Source organism: Rana temporaria, chromosome 9 (assembly GCF_905171775.1).
Source record: "Rana temporaria chromosome 9, aRanTem1.1, whole genome shotgun sequence".
Lineage (NCBI taxonomy): Eukaryota > Metazoa > Chordata > Amphibia > Anura > Ranidae > Rana > Rana temporaria.
This window is the reverse complement of record NC_053497.1, coordinates 121635430-121654187: the sequence shown is the minus strand read 5'-3', so window position 1 is coordinate 121654187 and position 18758 is coordinate 121635430. Positions and strand designations below refer to the sequence as shown.

The 18758-nt window shown below is 43.0% G+C and overlaps 1 protein-coding gene across 1 annotated transcript; it reads right to left on the bottom strand.

Annotated features, from left to right (window-relative positions):
* Nucleotides 1–41: 41 nt before the first annotated feature.
* On the bottom strand, nucleotides 42–18213 carry LOC120913971 (immunoglobulin lambda-1 light chain-like). Its single transcript, XM_040324355.1, has 4 exons — nucleotides 18111–18213; nucleotides 14235–14343; nucleotides 11941–12294; nucleotides 42–558 (listed from the first exon to the last, which is right to left on the bottom strand). Exons 2-4 carry the CDS (start codon nucleotides 14281–14283, stop codon nucleotides 233–235), a joined length of 729 nt encoding a protein of 242 aa, XP_040180289.1. The 5' UTR covers nucleotides 14284–14343; nucleotides 18111–18213; the 3' UTR covers nucleotides 42–232.
* Nucleotides 18214–18758: the final 545 nt, after the last annotated feature.

Here is an 18758-nt window from a genome sequence, read left to right as displayed (position 1 = left end):
TGGACATGTCATTTACTGGACCCAAAATGTACACACTCTTCTTTTCATATGTAACAGTTTATTCACTGAGATTAGTCTTTAAAATTTAGTTGAGGTGTGGACGTGCCCTTTACTGTACCCACAATATACACAATCTTTTTTTATTTTATTTTGTAATTTACATACTCCGTGTGTGGCAAAATCAGCTTCAGGATAAAAAATTTATCTTCTAGAGTGTTTTCCATGACAGTTTCTATTGATCCTTGTAACAGCCAAGGAAGTCTTTTGTGATCAGAGTTCTTGAGGAATCGTGACGCACCTCACATGAAACTGAGATGTTCTTTCTGTGGTGCATTGGAAGCTCCAGGATGCTAATCAATGCATAAGAATGGTCTTCTTCTGACAGGTAGTGGTCTGAAGTAATTATTCCTGGAGCAGACTGACCATCTAACTTCCATGTAACCTCAATGACTGGTGGATAAAAACCACTTACAGAACATGCAAGATAGAGTGGGTGGGAGCTGGTTGGAGACAATGAACTGGTCATAATGGATACAGAAGGTGCCTGGACATCTTCTCCTGAAAAATATGTAAAATATAAATTATAAACATAACACTACACTATGCCTCTGGTGATGATGACACGAACAAGTAAATAAACATGCAAAAATTTGATATCTGTCGTCTTCAACATTTTCAACAATTGGTCATTTAACATTGTCGGCATGGTGCGAATGTAAAAAATTGTAGCAAGAGTGACAACACTGGTAAAACGCAATCATCTGTCCTGTCAACAAGGGGGTTCACATGGAACATTTGTAGTGCAGAGGTTGGACTTGGACAGTTAACGTGTCTTTTTATGTTAATACAGTTGTGTTAGGTTCAGTCTGTTATGAATTTATCAGCTTTACGTTTGCACCATCCTTTTTAAATCACACTGTATTATATATACAGTATACATGTATATACAGTACATACCAAATCAAAGTGTAACTTTAGGTAAATAAAAAATTACATATACAGTCTGAACAGCATTAACACAGAAGTGTCTATTTGTTTTTTTGAGTCCCTCATAACACAGATTTATTACCTGCCGATCCTGCCATTAGATCCATTATTTTTATTTTACTATTACTGTTACAACGCAAACTGTCCAACAAAACTGGTAAAGTAGTTACAATTACAGAAGGCCTGAGCCTCAGCTTCTAAATGATCAGAGCAGCTGTCAATCGACCAGCAAAAGTGTGCGTATACACATAAAATACCGAACAGAAACAGAGATTTGTGTATAAATATATAGCGGTAGATTCAGATAGAAGTTACGCTGGCATATCTATTGATACGCCGCGTAACTTCTAGGATGCTCCGGCGTTTCTTTTTTCTGTATTCAGAAAACAAGATACACCGGAATTTGGCTAAGATCCGACTGGCGTGAGTCTCTTACGCCGTCAAATCTTAGTCGCATATTTACCCTGGCCGCTAGGTGGCGCTTCCTTCGATTTACGCGAGGAATATGCAAATTAGGTAGATACGCCAATTCAGAAACGTACATCCGCCCGGCGCATTTTTTTACGTCGTTTGGCTTTTTCCGGTCTAAAGTTACCCCTGCTATATGAGGCGTATCCTATGTTAAGTATGGACGTCGGGCCAGCGTCGAATTTTCCGTCGATTACGTCGTTTGCGTTAGTCGTTCGCGAATAGGGCTGTGCGTAATTTACGTTCACGTCAAAAGCATTGGCTTTTTGCGGGTTAGTTTGGAGAATGCGCACTGGGTTACGTTCTCGGACGGCGCATGCGCCGTTAGTCAGAAACTTCATTTACGTGGGGTCATGTTTTATTTACATAAAACACGCCCACCTCTTCACAATTTATATTAGGTGCGCTTACGCCGGCAGATTTACGCTACGCCGCCGTAACTTAGGGCGCAGGTTCTTGGTGAATACAGAACCTGCCTCACAAAGTTACGGCAGCGTAGTGTATCTGAGATACGCTACGCCCGCACAAAGTTACGGTGGGCTATCTGAATCTAGCCCATATTTTTTACTGATCCATACGCAGCGAATGTTTACGTGCCTGTGTAAGGCACTTTGAAAACAATAGTCTGCATTTACAGCAGAACAAAAAAAAACACTGCATTTTTAGATATCAGTTTGCAAAAGGCTTTAACTGAAGCTGACTGGATGAAAGCACAGGGTGACCACCATCCTGCATGATTGGACACACTGCGAGGGGTCTTCAAAAAAGTTTCCACACTTTTATACATATAACTTAGTTAAAAAAAAGTGCAGAAATGTTTTAAGAACCCTTGTATTAAATGAGGGCCTCTGAGAGAGCGAATATTTGCAGAATTAACAGGAATTTATAAAACATTTAAACCAATATGCGAAAACTTCCCACAACTTCATTTAAAATGCAAAAATTTAGCCATTTACATAAATGTAGCATTTAGATACACTTTAAATATTTGACACTTGTATAACGTTGCTGTGCTGCTATTTCTCGCCTATGTTAGCTTCCCGGTTCAGCTACTGGAGGCTTATCAGTGACACCCAGCAGTATCCTTTATGTTTGATAACTGAACAGAAAGCCAGCTGTGAAATAGCTTACTATTCCACCTTCTTTTTTCTTTATTTACATAGTATATAGTATTAAAAACCAGGGATGGAAAGGTTGGTGGGAATTAATTAAATTGATTTGGAGTTCATTAGCTGAACAACCCGGACTGCTTTTTTTTAAATAATTTATTAATTGCAATTAGTTAGACAGAAACATAATAAGGAGTGTACATCAGAAGAAGATTATAACAAGTTTTCCCAACATGTTTCGCCAAGTCGTTGGCTTCTTTAAAATAACAGAAAAAAAACCAGTTCTTCGGCTCCTAAATGATATGCATGCATGGCCCTTTTGCTACGGGCACACTAGTTTGTAAGTTTAGTTCGCTGGGCTGTTATCTGCAGGGAAAATAGGTTCTTGTTAACACCATTTTTAGCTACTATCTATGGCTAACACAATACAGCACTGTACTGTTAAAAACCCTAATACACAAACAATGTGTGAAAAACTGTACGAACAGACGTGAACTCTTCAAACCGGAAATGTAGGAGTAAACAAGTAATAACACTTATTTTATCTTCTATTCTTATGTGTTTTTTTAGTTGTTCTGGACATTCTGTAGAATGTATCATAACAGTTTAAAGCGGTTCTCCACCCTAAAGTGGAGTCCCGCTGATCGGAACCCTCCCCCCTCCGGTGTCACATTTGACACCTTTCAGGGGGGAGGGGGGTGCAGATACCTGTCCAAAGACAGGTATTTGCACCCACTTCCGGCCCGGCATTCACGGGCAAAAGACGGGCATTCCGTCACATCCCGTCGCCCCCCCGTTGTGTGCTGGGAACACTCAGCTCCCAGCACACAGCGGGAGCCAATCGGCGGGCGCGGCGCCGTAGGGAACCGGGCAGTGAAGCCGCAGCGCTTCACTTCCTGGTTCCCTCAGCGTGGATGGCGGGGGGAGCAGCAGAGAGACGAGCAATCGCTCGTCCTCTGCTGCGATCGGCGCTGGACTCCAGGACAGGTAAGTGTCCTAATATTAAAAGTCAGCAGCTGCAGTATTTGTAGCTGCTGGCTTTTAATATTTTTTTCCCATGGCACATCCGCTTTAAGAACCTTACTCCCCTGAAGAAGCCAAAGACTTGGCGAAACATGTCGGGAAAACTTGTTATAATCTTCTTCTAATGTACACTCCTTATTATGTTTCTGTCTAACTACCGTATTTGGCGGTGTATAAGGCGACCGGGCGTATAAGACGACCCCCTAATTTTACAGTTTTTTAAAGATTTTTTGCCTGTACTCACTGTATAAGACAACCCCCCTTCCGAGGCTTCCGACACTTCATATTTCTTCTTTCTGGAGCCATATTCTTCTTCCTTCTTGCTGGAGCTGGAGCCAATCCCGGTGAGCGATGTATTCTATTAATGAATACAAAGCCTGCTTGGATTGGCAGAGGCTGTAACATCATCAGCCCACTCCTCTCCGACTCTCAAAGCCAATCCGAGCAGGCTACTGTATGTAGCCTGCTCGGATTGGCAGAGGTTGTTACTCCAATCCGAGCAGGCTCTGTATTAATTTGAATACATCGCTCACCGGGATTGGCTAAGCGGTATATAATGTATATAGCCAAAGCTGCATACAGTATTACCGCACATCCAGCAGGCATCCAAGCAGTTGACCCGGCGTATAAGACGACCCCTGCCTTTTGGCCATTTTTTTTAAGTGTAAAAGATAGTCTTATACGCCAGCAAATACAGTAATTGCAATTAATAAATTATTGTCTTCTTTTATATTGTTTCTATCGTGTAATTTGCCTGGCACCGTTATAATCCCTCTATAAACCTTCCCTACTTTGTAACTACTGTATGGAATGAGGTGCCGTATCTCCTAGAGGACACACCAAACACTTCCACTATAATTGTTCAAATATATTTTTTTGATTGTAACAGGAAAGGGGCTGTTTTGGGTTAACTCCCCATTCCCTACAATGATTAGTGGAGTTTGCAATGATAAGTAGAACTAGCAACTGCCCATGGTCTCATCATATATTTTGATAATGAGAACCAATCACAACTGGTGCAAGATTATTAATATTCAGTATTAAATCGCTGTGCATTTATTTTTTTAATGAAAGATTTATATTTGACCTGTTTTTAAAGCTTACCTTTAGGGGAAAATATAAAAAAAAATCAGCACAAGGGATGTATGCATTTACCTGCATGTAATCTGAAGTGTACCTTGTGCTGGTGCAGAGTGTAATAGTGGAAATCCAAGTCCTCTTCCCCTCTCCCATATTTGGCAGCTTTATTTGTCTGGTGCTGCCGGGGAGGGGCTTATTACCAGCCAGGTATCCAATTTACGTTACGCCGCCGCAACTTACACGGGCAAGTGCTGTATTCTCAAAGCACTTGCTCCGTAAGTTGCGGCGGCGTAGCGTAAATCGGCCGGCATAAGCCCGCCTAATTCAAATGTGGAAGGGGGGGGCATGTTTTATGTTAAACTACTATGACCCGACGTGATTGACGTTTTTCACGAACGGCACATGCGCCGTCCGTAGAAATCTCCCAGTGTGCATTGCTCCTAATACGCTGCAAGGACGTATTGGTTTTGACGTGGACGTAAATTACGTCCAGCCCCATTCACGGACGAGTTCCGCAAACGACGTAACTTTTTTAAATTTCGACGCGGGAACGACGGCCATACTTAACATTGGCTGCGTCTCATAGACCCAGGGGCAACTTTACGCCGGGAAAAGCCTAACGTAAACGTCATAACTTTACTGCGTCGGACGCGCGTACGTTCGGGAATTTGCGTATCTAGCTAATTTGCATACTCGAAGCGGATTTCGACGGAAGCGCCACCTAGCGGGCCAAAAAAAATGCAGTTAAGATCCGACGGCGTAAGAGACTTACGCCTGTCGGATCTAATGGATATCTATTCGTAACTGATTCTAAGAATCAAGCGCATAGATACGACGGCTCAACTCAGAGATACGACGGCGTATCTGGAGATACGCCGTCGTATCTCTTTTGTGAATCTGGGCCTCAGTGTATTGTCAGTGTTTTTATATTGTGTTTATACTGTTTAAATATTGATTGTCTTCGTTTTTAAAAGGTGTTCTGTCTTTTTTCAGGTTGTCAGTAAAAAAATGTGTCCCGTCAGTATATTTCCCATGTTTTATCAGTATAAATGCCACTAGAGGTTGGCAACACTGTTACCAGTACTGGACCTGTGACAGGCACTCATCGAGAGTGACAACTATACCTGTCCCTTTTGTCCCCTCCTCCATTCATAGAAGCCATACTATAGCTTCCATGAATGAAAAGCGATCTATAAATGGAGGATGGGCAGATGAATGAGAGGTCCGCTTCTCAAATGTGTGCAGCGCTTTTAATTAAAGTTGTTAACCCAAACAAATATATAGATCCTGGTCCCATAAAGCAGATTACACAGCACAGTGCTTGTTCTGTGTAGTCTGCCCCCCACTCTAAACTGTAAAAAAAACTCCCTGAACCTGCCACTTCCTGTATGTCCTCTCTATACTGACCATTAAAATCATGGCTGCTGAGCCCTGACCACCGTGGTCAGAGTGTGTCCCTCCGTCATAAGCTGCCCTGCTCTCAGCTCTCCTCCTTCCCCCCTTACCTCCGCCTTCCTGCCAGTCATCTCCCTCTCTGTTTCTGTCTTCTGCCCACCCTCGCCCCCCACGCTATTGTAAAAGAAAAAACTAAAATTGTAACTGCCAGCCCCTCTATGAGAGGCTGGCATAGCACACTATGTAAATCGTTTTAAAAAACGAGTGTTCTAAATAACGATTTTGAGCTGTCTTCAGGCCGGTCACATGACTCGCAGCTTCTTTACAGCTCTGATGGATGGTTTCTGTGGGGGGAGACGAGCGGCCACATGATCAGAGGGAGATCACGGCTCCTCCCGCAGAAACCATCCATCAGAGATCAGTAAGCAGGACCCAGGTCCCCAAACACTTTTTAGGACAATAACTTGCATATACAGTAAGCCTTTAAAATGAGCACTTTAGATTTCTCCCATAGACTTTTAAAGGGTGTTCAATGCAAAAAAAGTTTTAAAAACTGCAATTTTTTCGGGAACAGTGATTTTAATAATGCTTAAAGTGAAACAATAAAAGTGAAATATTCCTTTAATTTTTTTACCTGGGGGGTGTGTATAGTATGCCTGTAAAGTAGCGCATGTTTCCCGTGTTTATAACAGTCTCTGCACAAAATTACATCTCTAAAGGAAAAAAAGTAATTTAAAACTACTGGCGCGTGTGAAGCCCCATACACACTATCAGTTTTCCTGCAGGTTTTCTCTTCAGGTTTACCAAAACCATGTAGTTCAGGGGCGTAGCGTATATGGGCCGGCGTAAGCCCGCCTAATTTAAAATAGGCTGGTAGGGGGCGTTTTGTATGCAAAATAGTCGTGACCCCACGTAATCGACGCTTTTAACGAACGGTGCATGCGCCGTCCGTGAAAGTATCCCAGTGCGCATGCTCGAAATCACGCCGCAAATAGTCAATGTTTTTGACGTGAACGTAACTTACGCACAGCCCTATTCGCGTACGACTTACACAAACAACGTAAACGACGCAAAATTTTTACGCTGTCCTGACGTCCATACTTAACATTGGCTACGCCTCATATAGCAGGGGTAACTTTACGCTGGAAAAAGCCTTACGTAAACGACTTAAAAAAATGCGCCGGGCGCACGTACGTTTCTGAATCGGCGTATCTAGCTCATTTGCATATTCTACGTGGAAATCAATGGAAGCGCCACCTAGCGGCCAGCATAAATATGCACCCTAAGATACGACGGCGTAGGAGACTCGTACGCCGCTCGTATCTAGGCAACATTGAGGCGTATCTGATTCTATGAATCAGGCGCCGAGATGCAACGGCCCGCATTCGGAGTTACGATGGCGTATCTGGAGATACGCTGCCGTAACTCCTTTCTGAATCTAGCCCATAGTTTTTGGTAAAAAAAATAAAAAATGTACTCATAAAAAAATGTACTTCTAAATGTTGCCATTGTATGTACAAACACATTAAGAGAACTCTCTATTGTAAACCATTCTAAATTGTATATACAGTAAACCCTTACCTCTCAAATGTGTAAATTGATATTTTTCTCATTACTGTAATTGTCCTACTGCATTTACTAGAACACTAACCAAGTATAAATGAGCTTGCTTCTTATGCTATTATAAATGTTTTTACAGAGGATTTGCACAACTTTCACCCAGGACTTAAGAAAATGCATAAATCCCGAGTAAAGGTTTGCAAATATGTGAAAATAATTTTAATGAAAGCCCTAACTGTAGATACACTTTCAGTGAACATATTAGAATTGTATCAATTCTGCCTTTGGAAATTCATCAAAAATATTTGGTGCCATCTAGTGGCAAATAATGTGTAGTTTCATTAAGATCATTTATGATGATAAACTAGTAGGATGATGATGAATATAATCCAGTTTTGAGGGAAGAGACAGGGAAGAGAGGGGAGAAAGAGAGAAGGATATATACAGTACTGTATAGCAGTGTGGCGTATAGAACGTATAATGCAGCATACAGCATGGGGCAGTGCTAGCTATAGAATGTGCAGCACAGCATTCAAGGTAGGATGGCACGGATTATGAATTGTACAGCACCAGGGCTGGACTGGGACAGAAATTTGGCCCTGGACTTCATCCAGACTGGCCCACTTTGACAGATCTCTCCCATGGTGGCCGACAACTCCTTCACCCCCCTGGCCACCCGAGCCCCCTCTCCCCCTTTACTAGCCACTAGCCGTTCTACTTTATTAGAGTAGAACGGCTGGTACTGGTACTCTTATAGGCAGTACCAGTGGGGAAGCTAGACATTATTTCACCTGGGCAAAGAATCAGTTCGTGCCCCCCCTTATGGGACAGGATTAGGCAGAAGTGAGAAACTCCCAGGCCATAGCTGTTGAGTCAGCTGTCTGTCCCCTCCCCCATGCTCCTCTGTCGTCCCCCTGCTCCTCTGGTCCTCCCCCTGCTTCTTTGTTCCCCCCAGGTGAGCGCTGTGGGGAGGGAGAGACAGAGGAGCAGAGGAGGGCGGCAGTCCGCTGTCATTGAAGCCAGCCCACTGAGCCATCGGCCCACCGGGAAACTCCCTGTAGTCCCAATGGCCAGTCCATCCCTGTACAGTACCAAGTTCATGGTAGTGCATTATAGGGTATTATAATGATATGCAATGCAGAGTAGGTCAGTGTAGGATATAGTGCAACAACAGTTTGGTGAGGATCACAGACTGTAAACCACTACATATTAGAGTTGGGTGGCATAGAGTATGAAATGTACAGCTCAAAAGAGTGGGAAAGTGTGTCATTTGTACTGTACAGCACAGCATACACTTTGAGATGGCGGAAAAAATGCACAACCCTGCGAAAACAAAGGAGAGGTGTGAAATAAAGATACTATAGTTCAGCATGTTGAGTAGGTTTTTGGGGGATATAGAATGTACAACCTAGAGTGGTGGTTCTCAACCCTATCCTCAATCACCCCAACAGGCCATGTTTGCAGGTTTTCCTTTAACTTGCACAGGTGCTTTAAATCAGAGTCAATGTCTTGGTATTTTGGACAGCTATTTTATCTAAGAGAAATTACCAAAACATGGACTGTTGGGGGTACTTGAGGACAGGGTTGAGAAGCACTGGCCTAGAGTACAGAATGGGACAGCACAGAGGCGTAACTAGAAACTTCAGGGCCCCGGTGCAAGAAATCACGAAGGCCCCCTCCACCCCCAAAAAGATTTTGATATATATTTTTTTAGGGAAGCTGGAACAGCGGTAGTTGAGGGGGGTGGCAGTAGTGATGTTGAGGGGGTGGCAGTGGTGATAATTGAGGGGGGGTGGTAGCGGTGGTACTTGAGGGGGTGGCAACAGTGATGTTGAGGTGGTGGCAGTGGTGGTACTTGGGGGGTGGCAGCGGTGGTACTTGGGGGGTGGCAGCGGTGGTACTTAGGGGGTGGCAGCGGTGGTATGTGGGGGGGGTGACAGCGGTGGTATGTGGGGGGTGACAGCGGTGGTACGTGGGGGGGTGGCAGCGGTAGTACTTGGGGGGGTGGCAGCGGTGGTACTTGGGGGGTCGGCAGCTGTGGTACATGGGGGGTGGCAGCGGTGGTATGTGGGGGGTGACAACTGTGGTGCCATCCTCTCCCACCACCACCTTTACCTCTTACTGATCCCATCCCCCTCCACTGATCTCATCCCTAACCCCCCCACTGATCTCATCCCTATCCCCCCATCACCTCTGTTGTAGAAGTGATGGGGGTAGGGATGGGATCAGTAAGAAGAAGAGGTGGTGGAGGTTTGGATGGATCGATTGCACTGCAATCCATCACTTACTTCCGTCATCGTGCCTTTCCTCATGGGTAGAGTACCTCCCCTCCACTCGATTGGTGTCAGCTGACTTAATTTTTCAGTGTCCGCCCTGCCTCCCTACAGTCTCTCTCTCTGGATAGGCGGGCGGGACGGTGCAGAGTCTCTCACAACCAGTGTTCTCTCCGCTAAGCAGGCGAAAGCCACCCTTCCCGTGGCGGAATGAACGGGCAGGCGGCGCGGCTGCGGCGGGCCTCCCAGTAGTCAGCAAAGCCACATTAACGGCCCCTCGCACTGGCACACGGGTGGGCCCCCCTGAAGTGGCCGATCTGCAGGGCCCAGTCGCAGGTGCGACTGTGGCGACCCCAATAATTCCGCCACTGGGACAGCATCAAGTGAAGAAAGTACAGCAAAGAATCAGAGCGCGGTGGAATTAAGTGGACCAAGTTCACAAAATGGGATAATGTCAAGTAGCACGCCCACAGCATTTTTTACATTTTTTTTTTTTTACATGCCCACAGCATAGCCATATAGAGAAACAACAGCACAGATAAATAAATAGGACAATGTGGAGCAGAGAACACGTAGCACACAACGCAGGGCAAAGCAGAACATGGCCAGCAGGCACGCAGGAAAACCTTTCAAGCTGTAAAGACTGTTTGCACAATCCCATACCTCCCAACTTTCTGAGATGGGAATGAGGGACACCTATCAGCAAAAGTATGCAGGCATAGAACACACCCCTTTCCACGCACCCTTAAAGGAGAATTGTACAAAAAAACAAGATTTGTTAAACCCACGAGTGCTTTTTTTTACCACTACTATTCCTTTATATTGGCTTTTGGAATTTACAGATGCAGCAATTTAGAAATCGGATGAAGGGTTTAGCGCTGGAAAACACTTTTGGATAGATAACGTTTTATATACAGCTATATAGATCAGACCAAAATGAGGGACAAATGAGGAGGAATGAGGGACAGAGGGACATTGCTCCAAATCCGGGACAGTCCCTCAAAATCAGGGAGCTATGCAATCCAGCAAATCCTCTATGACAGTCCCCATCCAGCCTTGAAAGACACCACCACTCTTTATGGGACTGTTCCTGATTTGGAATAAAGTCCCTCTTTCCTCCTCATTTGTCCCTGTTTTTTGCTCTGATCTATATAGTTGTATAAAAAATGTACTACTTCTCTATCAAAAAGTGTGTAATGGTAAAATTAAAAGCACTCGTGGCTTTAAGGGGGCGTGGCACGGGGTGTGTCCCATGCCTACATACTTTAGCTAATAGGTTTGCCTCCTTCCCATCTCAAAAAGTTGGAAGGTATGTAGTAGGGGTATCTCCTCCTGTGGATTTTGGTCACCATTTTTAGGGGACCAAAATGAAAGACTTTGGTCCCCCTATTAGTAGGGCCGGTGCTACTACTAGGCAAACTAGGGCGCACTGCTGCCTAAGGGCACCCGACCACTGGTGTTCCTACTCTCTTCTCTCTGCAGCAAGCAACTAAGTCTCAGCATCAGCAGGCAGCCGCTGCTCCTTTTGCACATAGTGTCAGAGGCGCAGCGGCGGCGGAGAACTGTGTCTTTGTCCCGACTCCCAAATGAATGGAAGCAAGCAAACATTCATTGATGGCCACTGGTAGGCTTTATTGATGGGCGCTGGTGAAGCGGCATTTGATGGGCACTTCATTAAAAAAGGTGGGGTATACATGGGCAGGGCAAATGAGGTGGAGTTAGGGGTGGAGCCAAGGGGGGGAGGTGGCAAAATAAGTTTTCGCCTAGGGTGTAAAAAATTCTTGCACCAGCTCTGCCCATCAGTGCTGCATGTGTCTGCCTATCATGAGATATTGCCTCATACACACTACTACCATTACTTTTTCTTGCATGTTCTTTTGTTTAAACCACTTCACTTGAATGTGCTGCCCTTAGTGCTCTCTGCACGACAAACACCCCCAAAAACGACGAAACCTTTTTTGGAGTGAAGTGTGATGCGTGGTCCACTAAATTGTTTTTAGTAAGCCTGGCTTGCAAAACCATTTCAACAATTTTATTTCACTTACCACCATAAACGCTGAGGTGGGTCCCATCTCCCCAGATGTGAAGAGAGGGACTCTTAGTCATCAAGCACCAGTACAGAGCGCTGTCATTTGTGGTGACGTTAGCGATGTGCAGAAAGTGAGTATTGCTGTTGTTTCTGATTGGCCGGTAGCGCTCCAGGGAGGTGTCACCCCAGTGGATGGTGGTGTCATTGGCATGGTGGAGGATATAAGTGGGTGGACTCCCAGGCAGCTGTTTAAACCACTGAACGCTTAAATGCCGAATCTCCTCGCCTTCCACAAAGCAGCCCAGAATAGCTGAATTTCCTTTGGCGACTGAAATGTGTTTATACTGGTTGACTGTCAACTGGGAGGTGCCTTTAATGCAAAAAAAATTACATTTATTATATAAAGAATGCTAATTAAAGAGGAAATGCAGTCTGCTCACATAATTTGTAATAAAAACATCTTGAAGCTTCCATCCAACCACTTTGCATATTATTTTATATACAGTAAAACCTTGGATTGCGAGCATAATTCGTTCGGGAAGCATGCTTGTAATCCAAAGCACTTGTATATAAAAGCAAATTTTCCAATAATAAATAATGGAAACTCAAATGATTCGTTCCACAACCATTTATTCAGTCCTTCAGTTTATAGTTCATATAAAAAGATTATAGCAATGTGACAGGTTGTGTAACCATAAAATGTCCATCCACAAATGGACAAATTAGAAAATCCAGCAGGAGCTACAGAGTATAAAAGAGAGATACATCTAAAGGTAGCAATATGGTTACATTTAATGAGGAGAGTCAATTCTAGGCATGTGCAATTTTTTAAGTTACGAATACGTTTTCCGTCAATTTTCGTTATTTTAGTTGATTCGTTAACATACGAATGAACGAATGGTTTAGCGCAATTGATAACGAATAACGATATTTTCAAAATAACGAATATGAAAAACAACGAAGATACGAAAGATGAAACAACGAAAATACCGAACCCAAAAAAAAAAAAAAAATTACGAAAAACAAAATGAACGAAAATGCAAACTTACTAATATTCGAAGACCGAAAAGAAAACGAAATGCCGAACAAAGACTAAAAAACGAAAATCAAAACTAACGAAAAATGAATTACGAATCTTCGGAAAACTTAAATGAAAACAACGAAAATACAAAATAATGTAAATTAGCTTTCGTTAGTACTGAAATATTTCTGGACATTGACCAATAGCCACTGAGCGCTGTCCCTTTCCTCTGAAGAGGTTTGTTCCTTCCCCCAATGAGCTTCTTTCTCATTACCTCCTGGCTCATTGTGTCTTTTTCTGTGTTAGACTGCAGTGCATCTAATTTCTAGATTTGTATTTGTAATATCTGACATATTTTAGTTTTCTTCTACGTCAGACTTCATTCTAGACAGGGTGTGTGTGCTAACTAAGACAGTCAAGTCAATCACAGTAAAATCCGAATTACAAAATTACGACGAGTAGTGTGTCGAATAAACGTAAAATGTATTCTAACAGAATTACGAATGCAATAAAATCTACAAAAGTACGTTTTTACAATCAAAGGAAATTAGACATGAAAATACGAATGATCATAAAGCAACGAAAATATATTTCTTTACGAAAATACGAATGCGGCATGATGGAAAATATAATGTAAATACGAATAACAAAACAACGAAAATTAAACTAACGTAAAAACGAAGGAACGAATAAAATCATTTTAAAAATACGAACGCGGCAGAATACAAAATATAACGAAAATACGAATCTCGATTCAACGAAAAATAAACTAACAGAAAAAAACGGAAACGGAAAAAAGAGTGTTACGAAAATACTAAAGAGTACGAATACGATAACTAACGTCTTACGAAATTACGACTCGTTACGAATCACGATAAACGAACAGAAACGAAACAGAAATAAACGAAATTTTTTGCTGTGCACATGTCTAGTCAATTCACTAGCACAGCCTTCTCCCTCCTTGTATGTCTGTCATAGCCCTCTCCTCTTTTAGGAGTGTCTAATTACTGTCTGTGCTGGCCCAACTCCCCTGCCCCTCCTCTCTCATATTCCTACATCTTGGGTATATTTTAGTTGAAATTAATTGCCTGATGACAGGTTCTCTTTAAAAAAAAAGGGAGCAGGAATTTGGATGATAAAGAACAATCAGGGGATCAAAGCTTTCCCCACCCCAAAAACAAAACAAAACCTGTTTTAGGTAGTGCTCCACTTTAAAACATACAGATATTTCAAGCCTCATAAAATGCATTTGTACCATGAATTCTGAATATACATTTGAGTCTACTTACTAGAAATAGATATGATCAGCAGGAAACAAGTGACAGATGGGATCGCCATGGCTGGAGGATGTCTTGGAAATGACAGCTGTGCTCGTCGGCCCTGAAATATTCTGGTTTCCTGTAAATAACTACCAGTTACTACAAATAAAATCAGGACTTTACCATAGCTGAATGCACTATAGGTTCTGTTGATCAATGTTTTCACCCATGATTCACACAGCCCTCATCACCCAAGATTCACCCAACTCACATACGTTTTAGGTAAAAAATAAGTGACATTTGTGTACATTTTAGGTGAAAACATTGATAAAAAGACCCCAATGTTTACATATTCATTTTTTACAGTTAATCAGCTGTTCTTATTTTCTCCCTTTGGACCATTTAAAGTCTTTTGTTATATCTGTTTAGTAAATACCAAAAAATACCTGTGGATCCTGCCAGAAATCCAGTGCTGTGCACTGTCGTTTTATCTCTAGCAGCCTTATCAGGAAGTATCCTAGGACTACAGAACACTTCTCACTATGGTATTAAAGAGTTTGAGAACCATCACCTTTAAAAACAACCCATTCAGTTTAAAATAGAAATAAAAGGCATAACGTTTATGTATACAAATCAAAAAACCTTATAAATACCTTTTTCCCCTTTGATTCTCTCTTTCTCAGCAGCACAAGGAGCTAAAATGCTCGGAGAAGTGGGGGAGGAAAAACAGCAGCACAGTGGTTTTCCCAGTGAATGATTGTGCATGGGGGGGGGGGGGTGTCAGCACAAGTCTGATCATTGGGTAGAGCAAGCTGAGTTTCCTAGGGAACTTACCAGGAAAGCAGGGGGACTGGCAGGATCACCGAGTACCTCACTCAAAGGAAGCAATACAAAGAGAGCAGGATACTTTTATATACAATTACATGATACAGCAGGCACAAAATAAGAAATATGAAATATTGGGTTAACATCAGTGGAGGCTGGTGGTTTGGGGGGGGGGGGTAGCTAACAAACCGCAAACACCCCCCCTCGCTGTCTGCCGGTCCACTGACACTTTCCCCATCGGGGGTGGGGATCGGCGGGCACATCAGGGATCGGCGGGCACACAGAGGCGGGGATCGGCGGGCATGTCGGGGATTGGCGGGCACACATCGGAGGGGATCGGCGGGCAGCTGGCAGCGTCACCTGTGTCCTCTCCTCTTTTGCGATAACAGCGGCTTCCGCCATTCGTCTCCTTCCCTCCTCCTAGGCATCCAATAGGATAGCCTGTCCTTTCGGCCTATCGAGTGACGGGTATCAGCCCCCCTCCTGATTGGCTGGGAGGAGGATCAGTGTTGAAACAGTGAATATTCAGTCGCTGTTGCAACACAACCAGGTGGGCTCTGGACGCAATGCTCTGCTCCCTGTGCCCACCCTATTTTGAAGCCTATTAGAGCCTCAATCATATGTTCATAGTCAAGAAGAACCCCCCCCCCCCCCATCCCTGTCATAGGAATTAATGCACCCGGCATCCTGAAATGGGGCCAGGCGCATGGATAGGGAGGGCGGCGGTGGGGTTTAGGAGAAGCGACTCCCATGCACCCACAATGAAAGGGGCCGCCATTGGTTAACATATTCTTAAGGAAGGGAAGGTGTTCTGTAACCCTAACCTATTCCTGTCTCAGAAAGGGGAAGCTGCTCCTCCATAGATACTGAAGAGTGAGCTTTTTCAGCCTACAACAGAAAGGGCCAGTTCACACCACATGCAGTCCACTGTGGTTTTTTTCTGCATAAAAAAAAAAAAAACGCATGGAAATTAGGTTATATGGTTTCCAATGGCATAGTTTACAATGCAGTCAGTTCCAGTAGAAACATTTTTCCTGCACTGTGCTGTACTGGAACGCTGTAGAATGCATAAAAACTGCACTAGAATGCACTGGAATGCATAAAAACCCTCCAGACCCCAATGTTTCTTTATTCTTTTATCAAGATGTGTCATTATAATGCCTTTGGTGCCACTGTTTGAATGTTTTTTTTTTTGCTTGCATTACTTGTGTATTACAGTATTAATACCTGCTATTTGTTGAATATGATTAGTACTGTGAAACTCTGTATTTTCTTTTGTTGGCACAATAAACAATTTTTTCTGATTTAAAAAAGAAATGCATCAAAAACGCTCCTGAGCATGTCAAAAATGTGCATGCAGAAACGCATCCGAAACGGATCTGGAGTGCGTTAAAGTGGTGTGAACCAGGCCTTTAGATAGAAGCTGAATCTATTTAATTGTTGTTCCACTAAAAGAAAAAAAACATGGAAATATAGGGGCTGCTATTAGCTGCTTCCTTCTAAGTTTGGCTGTCTTTGGCTTTGCTAGGTTAATGGCTAGAAACATGGTGGCTACTCCTCTATGGGCACTCCTAATTTGGCCAAACACGTGGCAACTTTCCAGCAATTTGTATCACTTTTTATTGTACTGGACTCTAAACAAAAACCCAGGTGAGCTAATGTGGAAATGATTTTGTTCCACCTAAAGGAGATGGCTAATTGAACCCGGGAAAAAATCAGATCACTTTCCAAGAAAATGCAGTAGTTTTTTGGTTCGAATTGATTTTAATAACTGGGATGGAAGTTGTCAATTTGTCCAGTTTGATCAATCAAATCCCAGTGGTCAGTTTTATGGGTGGTAGATTGCTGGTTTTGGCGCCCAATTTAAGGCTAGGTTCATATTACTACAGGTCCAGAACGCATAAATAATCACACGCATTCCTGACCCGCAGGCAAATGTGCTGCTCTATAGCAGATGTGCAGGAGTGCCATTATTTTGCCATTATTTTGTAATGGCACCCCCACGAATCAGCAAAAGCAGCTTTCGCACATGCCAATCCATGTGGCACATTGTGGCGTAATAAAAAAAAGGGGGGTCAGGGACTTCTTTCCCTATGTTTCTGTGTGAAGGGCAGGCCATTGAAATGAATGGGCTACCTACATGCAGAACGCAGGTCGCAATAGTGTCAATCTAGCCTCAATCGTATGTTCATAGTCAATCAAAGTGGTAAAATTGCCTTAAAATTTGAATGATAAACTTCTGTCGACTAGGGGTGGCCACACATGGGTTGAAATTCAGCCGGCCACCTCTGTAACATTTCCAAAATATGCCCCTTTTTAACCATCCACAACTCCTTCCATCTTTGCTTACCTTTCCACAGTCTATCCCCTCTTTAGTCTACCATAAATGCTCCTGCGAGACCCATCCACCTCACCAACCACTCACTGTATGCCACTCTTCTCTGCCAATCTCTCTATTGGCCCAGCTTGCCCTACATATAACATTCTAAATACTAACAACATACAGAGTCATCCACAACTCAGCTCCCAGATAAATCACCAACCTCATCTGCAGATATCACCCAAATTGTCCTCTCCACTCCACCCAAAACCTCCTGCTCTCTAGCTCCCTTCTTTTCCCCTCCCATACTCCTCCAGAGCCCCTCCCATTCTCTGGAACTCCTTACCCCAATCTATCTCCCACTCAGTCTGCCTTTAGGTGATCCCCTAAATTTCATCTCTTCAGAAAGAGAAATAAAATGTAGCTTTCTGCTAAAGAACTGAATATTCACAAAGAGCACAAAGGGATGTTTTTCTACTGCTGATTAGACATCAAAGGCAGCATGATTTTTAAAATGAAAAATTAATTAAAATAAAAATTAAAAAAATTGGATACATTTTTTTTTTTACTAACACTGTGCAAAAACTAAACTTTAACCCTGAAGCAGATATGCTTTTTCCAAAACGTTTCAAAAAATTCCTTTTTTAAAAAAAAAAAAATGGTAAAAGCTATTTCATTCTTTGTCAGTCATTTAATAGCAGCAAGGCAGGGGTTAAGCTTACGCCACAAATAGTAGGGTGCATCGATTTGTCACGACTCACCTGATAGTTGCGTCAATCGTCACCTTGCCCAGTAATAGAAACAGTCAAGGCTGTCCTTGGCAGACAAATGCCAGATTCTCATGCTGCTCTAACGGTAGGAAAGGAGGGGGGCGGGACGCACCCAGCTGCACTGAGATGACAGTTACTTGTTTTTGTTCCTTGTTTTTGTAATGGGAGATTTAGTCCCAAAATAACAAACAATATCAAAAACATGATGGTTGAGAACAACCTATGCAAGCCGGGTTATTATTATCTGTGATGGCAATTTTTGTGCAACTGAAAATATGTTTTTTATTCTTGTTCTATTCGAAATAAAGAGCGAGTGCAGACAGTGATTAAAATGCAGACCTGGAAACAAAAGTGACATTTTAATTATAGGTGGAGTGCACTACTGGCTTCTTATAAGTTCAATAAGTCATTAAATAAATAGAAAAAATCTCTTGCGCTACTAGTGAGTATATAAAAAATACGAGGGAACCAAAAAAACAAAAGCTGCTAAATCTAGTGGTGTTCACTAAACACATAAAACAAGAATGAATAAATAATTGATTTTGCGCTAAAGTAAATAAATGAATACAAACAATCCTGTCAGACCCGGTTCACACTGGGGTGACACGTCAGGCGGCTCAGCCTGACGAGTCGGGTCCC